We start from the raw sequence: 12,271 nt of genomic DNA on the forward strand, positions 1-12,271 counted from the left end.
CAGGACTACTTTCAGAGTAGCAGCTGGGTTAGTCTGTATTCGCAAAAAGAAAAGGAGTACTTGTGGCACCTTAGAGACTAACAAATTTATTAGTTCATTTATAATTAAATTTATAATTTAATCAGGACTACAACTCCCATAATGCATTTGAGGTTTGGTTTTTTAACAGAGACTACTACTCCCACAATGCACTTGGGCTTCATTTCCGGGCTAAGACTACAATGCTCTTAAGGGTTACTTTTTCCCAATAGGGCCTACTACTCCGATAATGCATTTGGCCCATTTAAGTTTCTGTCAGGGACTACAAATTCCACCATGCACTTGCAGTTCACTCGGCAGCCCCTTGTATTCAGAGAGAGGATGTGCAATTCCCACAGTGCACGTTGTTTGAGGAGAGTACAACCCTCACCATGCCCCGGGACTGCAACCGTTTACAGTGCACCAGGCCCTTCTCTGGGTGCGGGCTCCAACTCCCTTCAGAAACCAGGAGGCTTCCCTCCCCACCCCAGGTAAAAAACTACAGCTCCCAGAGTGCACTGGGCTCCCTTCTGGAGTAGGGTTCCCAGTTTTAGTTGGGCATATTCCTGGCGGTTTCATCCCATGACAGAATCTTTAATTAAAAATAATATTTAATTCCTGGAGGGTTGGCAACGGTAGAGGGGGAAACCTACAGCTCCCACAAGCCCCTGGGCCCGCACTTCCGGGGTTGTGGCAGGCAGGGAGGGCGGAGAAAACGACAAGTCCCAGCATGCAGTGCGTCTCCCACTTCCGGAGTGGTGTCAAACTCCGGCGCGGCGCTGAGGGCGAAGAAAACGACAAGTCCCAGCATGCAGTGCAGCCCTCCCTCACTTCCGGCGCTGGGCGGCTGCGGGAGCCCCCGGCCGGGACTGCGAGCGCGCGCGCGCGCGCGCACGGCGGCGCTGACAGAAGCTGCCGCTGGAGCCTGGGGCGTGTGTGAGGCGGGGGCCGCCGAGCGAGGAGCCGGGGCCGCAGCGGGGCCGCCGCCATGGCCGCGGGCTGGTGAGGGCGGCCGGGCGCGATGTTCGTGCAGGAGGAGAAGCTCTTCGCCGGGCGGGTGCTGAGGCTCCATGTCTGCTCCGTGGAGGGCGCGGAGTGGCTGGAGGAGGTGCCCGAGGACACGACGGTGGAGAAGCTCAAGGAGCGGTGCTTGAAACACGTAAGGGAGCCGCCTCCCCCACCCTGGGCCGCTCTCCCCGGCCTCCCCCCCAGGCCCCTGGGTATTTACAGACCCGCTGCCGGCGCGGGGGGGGGGGGGTCTGCAGAGCATTGGCGATAGGCCGCGAGTGTGCGGGGGGGGCAGCTGTACCGCCCCCCCCCCCAGGCCCCTGGGTATTTACAGACCCGCTGCCGGCGGGGGGGCGGGGTCTGCAGAGCATTGGCGATAGGCCGCGAGTGTGCGGGGGGGGCAGCTGTACCGCCCCCCCCCAGGCCCCTGGGTATTTACAGACCCGCTGCCGGCGCGGGGGGGGGGGTCTGCAGAGCATTGGCGATAGGCCGCGAGTGTGCGGGGGGGGCAGCTGTACCGCCCCCCCCCAGGCCCCTGGGTATTTACAGACCCGCTGCCGGCGGGGGAGGGGGGGGCTCTGCAGAGCATTGGCGATAGGCCGCGAGTGTGCGGGGGGGGGGGGCAGCTGTACTGTCCACTCTCTCCTGCACTGTCTGTAGCCAGCCTGGGGAGGGGGTCCTAGTGCCCTCTGCCTCTGCCCCCCACACCAAACAAGAAAAATTCCCTTGACTCCATTTAGTGGGGGGGGGAGCCCTGCGGTCAGGACCCTTTGACTGGAATTAGTTGTTGCATGTCCTTGGTGGTGGGGCGGGGGTTGTAACAATTACATGCCTAGGGGCTGCCATTGCAGTCTTGAGGCTTGTACCCTATTTGAGCTCTGAGCCTGCTGGCCCAGGTAAATATTGCAGTTGGTAGTAAATATTTCAGAATTCATATGTCCCGTCCCCCCTTTAAAGGTGCTGTGGAAAAATAGAGAGTTATTTTCCCTTCTAACTCCTTCCTTTGCTGTGTCTGTAATTGTCCCACCAAAATTGAGGCATGGTGCATTTCAGCCTATGAGATGAATACCTGCTTCAGAAAGTTATGAATTCATGGGGGGGGGGGTAACGGGATTAATATGGGAATTGCTCTGCAATCTTTAACGACAGTAGTTCGGATTCATGGGACCCCTAGATTACATATTTCTAGCTCTTATACTCACAGTATTGTGTGATCACAGGTTTCAGAGTAGCAGCCGTGTTAGTCTGTATTCGCAAAAAGAAAAGGAGTACTTGTGGCACCTTAGAGAATAACAAATTTATTAGAGCAAGCTTGTGTGAGTTGGCAGATACGGCTTGTGAGAAATTGCTGAAGTGGTTTCTGATGATTCCCTAAAAGCGACTGCAATATTTGTTTGTTCCTTGGTTTTCTGTATTTTCAGAAACAAACATAAAGAACAGGGGTAATAACTACAAATTCTTTGAAGTTGGCAGTGGGGCACTACTTTGTCGGAAGATTACTACTTACTACATCATTACTACTTAATAGGTGCAGTATTGTTGTGGGTTTCATGTTCTCCTTGCCTTCAGTCGATTAAGACTTTAACATGTCTCACAGTCCTTTGCCCTTTAGGAAACTGATTGCACTGAAGAGAGAATATGTAAAGGTGCCATTGTAGCAATGTGGCTGAAATACAGGGGGTTTCTTCATTCTAGTTTGCTTGTTGGTGACAGGCTTTGGATCTGTTCACCAAGTAAATGGGTCAGTTTGTTGGAGGGTCTATAGGACTGAAATTCTAAGCTTGTAATAACTGTTCTATTTTTCAATAAAATGTGACAAATACAATAATATATAGGATTTCCGTACATGAGACACTTACCATGGTTTGCCCCAGAAGATACAGTTCCTGGGCCAAGACAGTGTGTTCTAGTTGTCTGAGCCAGGAACTCCTGAGTTCTAATCTTGACTCTGACACTAAATGGCTGTGTAATTGAAAATGGGGGGTGGGGGGCAGTCCTTGCCTATTTCTCAGAGGAGTAAAGGATATTGCCTTGCAAAGCACTTTTCCTCTTCAAAGTGTTGTTGAAATGTGAAGCTTTGTGTATCTTAGTAAGTGTGTGTGTGTGTGTGTATTTTACATATAGATCTATGAGAGCAAGCAGTTATAGCAGGAGCCGATAATTGTTTACACTTTCTATTGCTTACATTACTTTAAGTAAAGGGTTTTGTTTCTTAGATGTGTAGTGATTCTATTCCAGTCAGGGTGGCCAGTAAGCTAAATGTAGTACCCAAAAATTTATAATGGGTCCCCTCGCTGTTTGTTTTAAAATACAGAGCCCCTGGAAGCTACAGGTCTCAGCATGCAATGTTCCAACTTGATGCAAAGGGTCATCTGCTCAGCTCATAGCATGCTAGGACCTGTAGTCTCCACAGCCATATCTGTATTTGGAGAACAGCTTCATTTTATCCAGGGTGGGTGTGGCCGTTGGTTAGGTACCAGTGCAACCGTTGGTTGGGCAAAATTAGGGTGCCTCTGCTTTATAGAATAGGTGTGGGACTACCACATCCTGCAGAGCTCATGGAGAATTATCATGTTGCTATCCTTATTCAGCCCAACTGCGTGATTACGCACAAGAGCGGTGTGAGGATTGCCAAGACAGAGTAGTACAATGATTGCATGCATAAGTGCAGATCTGAAAGACCTTTAATTTTCAGGAAGCCTAATTGAAGAAGTGCTTGTAGGTAATGTGAGTCGGGGCAGAAGACAATTGATAACTAGGCAGTGGTGTTTGATCTCGTTCTGTCTGCTTCTTAGTGGTAATGGTGTGGATTTGCATAGCCATTATGGGTAATGCATAACCTTATGAAGAGGAGAAATGGAAAAATCATGTCTAGTGATCACAAGCATATTGTAACGAATCTTGGTAGCACCTTCAGATAAATAATGCAGCCACCTCTAACGTGATGCTAATTAATCTGTTCCCCAAAGCCCCTGCGATCACTATTGCTGTGAGTAATAGAAAGTAACATTCATTACATAGTCCTACTTTGGATAAGGAAAGGAGGCATTCCATTTCTGCCCCCTTTTCCCCTCCAGTAGCTTCCAAAAGGTCACTGAGCTCCAAAGTTGTCATTAAGTATCCTGTTGTCTTTTCCTAACTAATTCTGCACTCTGATCCAGTGGCAAGCTCTTTATCCCTAATTAGCTTTTCCCTTGGAGGGGTGTCTGTTGCAAGTGTTTATGCCTACAAAAGGGAAGCAGTTTCCCCCAGTTATCTGTGACCCAAGGCCCCAGTCCTACAAGCTGCTCTGTGTGAGAAGATGCCTGCCCCTGTGTGGAGCCCCGCAAACTTCAGTGGGGCTTGGTGCCATAGTCTACCTGCACACGACACCTTGCAATATCAGGACCCAAACTTTCCCAGTTCTGGTTTTGAAACTGGCAGTATTTAAAGGGATTTTTTTTTAACAGTCTGTTCCCACGCACAAGTGGGCATAATTACATTGCTCTTCAGCAATTGGCGGTTCAGGAAATGACACTGTAGTTGGTGCAGACGTTTTGGAATAATTCCTGTGGGTAGATGTTAAGCGAAGAGGAGGGTACATGAGTCTAACATGGGGGATTTGTCACTTTGAAGAGGTGACTCCACAGAAAATACAATATCTTCATCATTGTGACAGATCCCAAAGGATTGTAGCTTACTTGCAGGTCAAGCGCTTCCCAGATCAGCCTCTAGCTAAATCCTTAAGGTGGTCTGGCTGGATGTTCAATCTTTGTCCACCATATGTTTGGTGGTGTGATAAGAAGTGACAATGGCACACTGCAGCCAGATGGCCCTGGAGTCAGATTGCAGGTGTGTAGTTCAAATTTTAATAACCCACACTCTTGCTGTAATTAGAAAAGCAAAACAGAATTTGAAAGAAAAATGTATTGAAAGCAAAAACACACAAACTCCAAACAATATCTTCTTGTCTACCAAGGAAAATAGCAGTGCAAGCAAATATTAAGGTTGTGTACCCATGATTTTGCATACTTTAAACAAAAATTTAACTGCAGCCCTTTAGATTCCTAGCTAGACGCCAGTATGATACCAATAGTTGCAAAGCTCTGTAGTTTAATCTAAGCTATTTCCCCTAGAGTTATCAGCAGAGCCAGCTCTAGGTTTTTTGCCGCCTCAAGCTCCAAGAGCACAACTGCCTAAGCAAAAAAAAAAAAAAGGATGGCCGGAATATCACCCCTGGAATTGTGCCGCCCCAAGCACATGCTTCCTTTGCTGGTGCCTAGAGCTGGTCCTGGTTATCAGCCCCATGTTATTTCACAGAAGAGCCTTGATCCAAGGATTTATAAAAGTAACATCCCTGTGGTGTCTAGAGTTCAAATGTACCACTGATGGTTTCTTCTCATACATTTTGGGTACCTCGTTAGATCAATTTTAGGAGCTTCTGTTTGATCCTAGATTCTAATGCAGTCTTTGGCTTTAGATCAGCAGTTAACATGCTGAAGGACTAGTTGTAAGTCACTGGTATGCAAAGCAGAGCTAAAACAATCTCACTGCAGCCCTGTTGATATGTTAGGTGTTCAGAAATAATTTAAAATCAGGAGCTGAAGATTTTTGGTGAAAACTGGTGCATTTTGATGTACAAGTAAAGGAACAAACAGTTGCTCTCTAATGACCACACTGAATGCAGGGCAGGTAGAGAGATCATAGATTCTGAAAGCACTCTGAAAACCCTGAGTTAGATTAATACTAATGTTTACAAAAAACCCATTGCGGTCGATGGTAAATGCCTTCTTTTAGAGGCGAAAAACACTTTCAAAGAACAGAGTAAAATGCTTAGTTAAAAATGTATATTGAAAATGATCTCATTCAGAAAGCTCTGTTTTCATTTTTGTGAGCAAGGTGTAAGGTCTGTGTAAGGTCTTGCTCAAGATTAAGTGTTTTGCTTGGCCTCAGTGTGCTGTCTGGGTGACATGAGTGACTTTTTATCAGTCTTTAGAGTAGCAGCCATGTTAGTCTGTATTCGCAAAAAGAAAAGGAGTACTTGTGGCACCCTGAGACTAACAAATTTATTTGAGCATAAACTTTCGTGAGCTACAGCTCACTTCATTGGATGCATTCAGCCTTGTGGCTTCAGTGATTTTAGTTTCTCCCTTTCTAACATTTCAATTTTCCCTATTTCCCCTGGAATAAATGAGAAGCCTCTGGATGCACTGATGTAATGTTGTTCTGGGAGTCTATCACTCTGGGTCACTGAACCATTCTCTCGTGAAGATGAGCCAGTTCAAGCTGTGGATAGATTTGTATTTTGTGTCGCAAAGCTAAAATAGCCAAGCAGGGTAAAACGCCAAGCTCCTTTTCTAAAGCTCCACTGGGGTATGTACATTCAGAGGCTAGATGCTTACATTTGCTGAGCTTACCAAAAGCTTAATCCTGTGCAGACTTTCTTTGATACCTGGACGAAAAGGGCCAGATCCTCAGCTGGTGTAGATAAGCAGAGCGCCATTGACTTCAGTGGAATTTTGCCAATTTACACCTGCTGTGGGCCTGATGCATAGTCTTAGTTTATATACTTGGTGCTATGGAACGGTTTTCCATATTCTGGCACTGTTGTAATCTAACTTCTAACAACACTTCTATGGCAAGCCCAGGGGTTTTGAGCTTCCCATTTCCTAATGAGAAGGCAGTGACACATGCAGCAAAAATATCTTCAAATGCTCCAGTACCCTACTTCTATTTTTAATGGTTTGTGCATTTCTAGACATAGAATACTAGGAGAAACACTAGATTTACTGTGAATATTTCTCAGATCAAGAAGAAAACTACAGAAAACACTGTTCAATCTAGTGGTTTACAGACAAAAGGGATTCTTGAGGCTAACTCTGTTGTTGATTCCATTGAGTGACCTGGGGCAAGACACAGATATTCCTTCTACTATTTGTGTGTTCTTTTGTACAACAGAGAGTTCTTGTGGTGCTTAGTGTTTGCAAGTGCTGTGAGATCCTCTGACAGGTGCAATAGAAGTGCAAAGTATCACTACATATGATACTGTGTGAGCAAATAGTGATTGCTAGATTAGGCAGAAGGCTTGTGCATTTAGCACTCCTTGTAAAGGAGATGCCTGCAAGTGGCATTGCAGCTTTCAGTATTGCAAGAATGTTTTAAAAGCTCAGTATTAGTTTTCTTTAGCCTTTTAACTTGAAGGCCTAATTTCTGCTGTCTGAGCTGTCAGTCTTTTCTCCAAGTCTCCCTTTTGTCTGTATATTGGCCCTACTGCCCAGAGATTTCACCCTTGAGCACAGTGGGTTAGACTCTGCTCTTACACCAGTGTAAATCCAGTCTACATGGAGTTATACTGATGTACTTGAGATCAGAAGCTGGCTCGCTGAATGCAGATCTTCATTAACTGCTACTGTCCTCACCTTTCGGAGGTAGCTGCTCACAAATGTCACCTATTAAAAGTGAAATTGTTGGTTCAGCTTTAAAGCAATTTTCTTAGTAAATCCATTCTATCTGTGGAAATAGGAAATATGTTTGCTTGTATTAGTGATAGAAAAATTGCAAACCATCTGCATCACCCCAACCCATAGAAACATAGAACTGGAAGGGACCTTGAGAGATCATCTAGTCCAGTCCCCTTCACTCATGGCAGGACTAAGTATTATCTAGACCAGTGGTTCTCCAAGCCGGTCCGCTGCTTGTTCAGGGAAAGCCCCTGGCACGCCGGACTGGTTTGTTTACCTGCCACGTCCGCAGGTTTGGCTGATCGCGGCTCCCACTGGCTGCGGTTCGCTGCTCCAGGTCAATGGGGGCCGCAGAAAGCGGCGCGGGTCAAAGGACATGCTGGCCGTCCTTCCCACAGCCCCCATTGGCCTGGAGCGGCAAACCGCGGCCAGTGGGAGCCGTGATCGGCCAAACCTGCGGACGTGGCAGGTAAACAAACTGGTCCGGCACTCCAGGGGCTGTCTGAACAAGCGGCAGACCGGCTTTGAGAACCACTGATCAAGACCTTTCTTGACAGGTGTTTGTATAACTTGCTTTTAAAAATCTCCAATGATGGAGATTCCACAACCTCCTTGGGCAATTTATTCCAGTGCTTAACCATTCTGACAGTTAAGAGATTTTTCCTAACAACCAACCTAAATCTCCCTTGCTGCAATTTAAGCCCATTGCTTCTTGTCCTATCCTCCAGAGGTTAAAGAGAACAATTTTTCTTCTTCCTCCTTGTAGCCACCTTTTACGTACTTGAAAACAGTTCTCATGTCCCCTCTCAGTCTTCTCTTCTCCAGACTAAACAAACCCAGTTTTTTCAATCTTCTCTCATAAGTCATGTTTTCTAGACCTTTAATTATTTTTGTTGCACGTCTCTGGACTCTCTCCAATGTGTCCAGTCTGGGTGCCAGATTTCAGGAAGGATGTGGACAAAATAGTCCAGTTGCAGCCTACTCAGCATGGAATAGAGGCTCGAACCGTGACTGCTCCTGAGATGCTCAGACTGAAATGAACATAGGACGTTATTTACGGCTCAAACCTATTTTTCTCAGCAGTACATATTTTTTAAAAAAAAAAAATCCATAGAAACTCTGAGTATGGATATTAAGAAGGCAGACCTAATCAAATGCTAGCAATTCCAGTTGAGAGGCCTACCACTGTAAAGCAGTATTTTAGCATTGGCCTTATATATTTCATATGAAAAGTCTTAAGGGTTTTTAGACTAATTTGTCACTTTTTAAAGAGAGAGGAACAAAATTAACCTGCTCCGATAATGTTAAATTAATGGTCCCTCATTCTCATGTTTTCAAGATCACCAGATTAAATAAATTGTCATAATAAAATATTATGTCTTAACAAATATTTCTTTCTGACATTTTTCATTTTTTTGAGGCCTGATCATGTAGCTATTACATGAGTAGCCTACTGACTTCCAAAGGGCCATCCATACGTGAAAGGGCTGCAGGGTTTGGTCTTTGAAGTTAGCTGTTTCAAAAAATTGTTTAGAGCATCAGTCGGTTTGCAGGAACCTAGATATTGCTTTTTGCCAGCTTTTAATTTTAAAAGCATCACTATGATAAATCTGAAATCCTCCTTTTGGATTTGCACTTGGCTATGTGGAAAGAAACCCATTTTCTTGTTCACTACCACAGTGAGTACTGTTACACCGTGACTCAAATCTCCATTTTTTAAGTGCATATTATACTCAGCACATTAGCCTCTGGCATACTGTCTATTACTTAAGCTATTAAGAGATTGGTAAATGCTGGCACAGTTCAAATGTGGCGACTCCCTTTAAGACGAGATATAGTGATTTTATGCAGTAGGCTTATTATTCTTGTCCTCTGATGCTTAGTATTTATCACTTTCTCTAGTGTGTACCTGGGAGCTTAGAGGATCCAAAAAGCATAACGCATCATAAATTGATCCACGCTACTTCAGAGAAGGTCCTGACAGATACAAAAACAGTCTTGGAGGAAAACATTCAAGATAAAGGTAGGAGAGCTTTATGATTAAACCTCATTCATGCAATCGTAGCCTGTGAGCCTAGTAACATGAGACTGCATTTAATTGTGAGGTGTATGCCAAGCTGTGACCTTAATGCCTATTCTGGATTCTGAAACAAGGGCACTGATAAAATGGCTAAAAGGTACAGGAAATAGAAAGTGTTTAGACTATCAAATATGTTTTTGTTGCTTGCTGCAACATTGTGTGTGTTTCATGTTTTTATTTCTTTAAAAAAAATTATTCACATCCTAGTTGAGCCAGTAGATTAAATTATTTTTTTATTTTGTAAATCTGTTTTAACACAAACCAAAAAAGGAACTACAGTTGTAAGCTAAGTCTAATAGGTTCATACGGTGCACAGCTTTTACCCTTTGCAATTGTGTTTGAGGATGGTAAATACAAATTAGGCCATTAGGCCTAATACCACCCCATGCATTCTTTTATTTTGACTTGGCTTTTGGATATTTGGTAGGGCTGTAAAGCGATTAATCGCACGATTAATTTTGTTTGATCATGCTGTTAATAATATGTTAAAAATTTGTATTCTTGGATATTTTCTACATTTTCAGATATATTGATTTCAATTACAACACAGAATACAAAGTGTACAGTGCTCACTTTATATTTATTTTTGATTACAAGCATTTGCCCTGTTAAAAAAAAAATAGTATTTTTCAGTTCACCTAATACAAGTACTGTAGTGCAATCTCTTTATCACGAAAGTTGAACTTACAAATGTAGAATTATGTACAAAAAAACCTGCATTCAAATATAAAACAATGTAAAATTTTAGCGCCTGCAAGTCCACTCAGTCCTACTTCTTGTTCAGCCAGTTGCTCAGACAAACAGGTTTGTTTACATTTGCAGGAGATAATGCTGCCTGCTTCTTGTTTACAATGTCACCTGAAAGTGAGTACAGGTGTTCACATGGCACTGTTGTAGCCGGTATCGCAAGATATTTACATGCCAGATGTGCTAAAGATTCATTTGTCCCTTTATGCTTCAACCATCATTCCAGGGGACATACGTCCATGGTGATGACAGGTTCTGCTTGATAACAATCCCAAGTAGTGTGGACCAACACATGTTCATTTTCATTATCTGAGTCAGATGCCACCAGCAGAAGGTTGGTTTTCTTTTTTGGTGGTTTGGATTCTGTAGTTTCCGCATCAGTGTTGCTCTTTTAAAAATTCTGAAAACATACTCTACACCTTATCCCTCTCAGATTTTGGAAGGCATTTCAGATTCTTAAACCTTGGGTCGAGTTCTGTAGCTATATTTAGAAATATTACATTGGTACCTTTTTTGTGTTTTGTCAATTCTGCAGTGAAAGTGTTCTTAAAACGAATAAGATGTGATGGGTCATCATCCGAGACTGCTATAACATGAAATGTATGGCAGAATGCAGGTAAAACACAGAGCAGGGGACGTTTAATTTCCCCCCAAGGAGTTCAGTCACAAATGTAATTAACGCATTATTTTTTTAACAAGTGTCATCAGCATGGAAGCATGTCCTCTGGAATGGTGGCCAAAGCATGAAGGGGCATACCATTCTTTAGCATATCTGGCATTTAAATACCTTGAAATGCTGGCTACAAAAGTGCCATGCAAATGCCTGTTCTCATTTTCTGGTGACATTGTAAATAAGAAGAGGGAAATGTTATATTCTGAAATTGTAAACAAACTTGTTTGTCTTAGCGATTGGCTGAACAAGAGGTAGGACTGAGTGGACTTGTAGGCTCTGAAGTTTTACATTGTTTTGTTTTTGAGTGCAGTTATGTAACAAAAAAAGCTACATTTGTAAGTTGCACTTTCATGAGAAAGAGACTGCACTACAGTATTTGTATGAGTTGAATTGAAAAGTACTGTTTCTTTTATCATTTTTACAGTGCAAATATTTGTAATAAAAAATATACACTTTGATTTCTGTTACAACCCAGAATACAATATATACAAAAATGTAGAAAACATTCAAAATATTTAATAAATTTCAATTGGTATTCTATTATTTAACAGCGCGATTAAAACGGCGATTAATCACGATTAATTTTTGTAATAGTGATTGATTTTTTTGAGTTAATCATGTGAGTTAACTGCGATTAATCGACAGCCCTAATATTTGGCTATAAGTAAATAAAAATAATAGATATAGGTGGTTTCTTTCTTTTTTTTAATCAGATCAGGTCTCTAAGTCAAATAGTGGGGTTATGTTGCTTTCTGAAGTTTTTGTTTCAGCATTTGTTTTATAGCGCTGTAACTTACGCTGTGCTTTGCCGATTTAAATCAGAATGGATACCTAGTATAACTCTGCTGGGCATAGTGAAATGGAGCCAAGTGTGCATTTAGTCTGTAGAATTAAAATGCAAAAGGCTTAATGTGAAACAAAGGACGGTCTAAAGGTTAGAGTAGTCAGGTAACTGGATTCTATTCATATTGGGCACTGAAATGCCCATTAATTTAGGCCTCAACATCCCTGTCTCCCCATTCCCCCTTCTGTAAATTGTTATATTAATGACCTATATCACAGGGGTACTGGAGACTTAATTAAGCCAATGGATGTAAAGTGCTTTGAGACCTTTGGAAGAAAGGTGTTTTGTAAGTGCAAAATATTTGTATGAAAAGCCTAAAGGGAAAGCATGTGATGCAACCTGAGATCTTTCAGACTTACCTTTATCTGCCCAGAAGATTTCCTCCAATTATAGCCATTGCTGGGCAGTCACCAGTGCAGACACCTAGTCTAAGCGGAGAGAACTGCTCTAAGATGCTATTT

At 43.3% G+C, this 12,271-nt stretch overlaps 1 protein-coding gene across 2 annotated transcripts in view; it reads left to right on the forward strand.

Annotated features, from left to right (window-relative positions):
• The first annotated feature begins 908 nt into the window (after positions 1–908).
• Positions 909–12,271, forward strand: part of UBAC1 (UBA domain containing 1) — a 34,938-nt gene continuing 23,575 nt past the window's right edge. The window contains exons 1-2 of one of the 2 annotated variants that reach the window (XM_038375119.2): positions 909–1,177; positions 9,369–9,489. In XM_038375119.2, coding sequence (XP_038231047.1) covers positions 1,040–1,177; positions 9,369–9,489 — 259 coding nt within the window. In that variant the 5' untranslated portion in view covers positions 909–1,039. The remainder of the gene's footprint in view (positions 1,178–9,368; positions 9,490–12,271) is intronic. The other variant, XM_043499031.1, reaches the window with a different exon arrangement.

Source organism: Dermochelys coriacea, chromosome 16 (genome assembly GCF_009764565.3).
Source record: "Dermochelys coriacea isolate rDerCor1 chromosome 16, rDerCor1.pri.v4, whole genome shotgun sequence".
Lineage (NCBI taxonomy): Eukaryota > Metazoa > Chordata > Testudines > Dermochelyidae > Dermochelys > Dermochelys coriacea.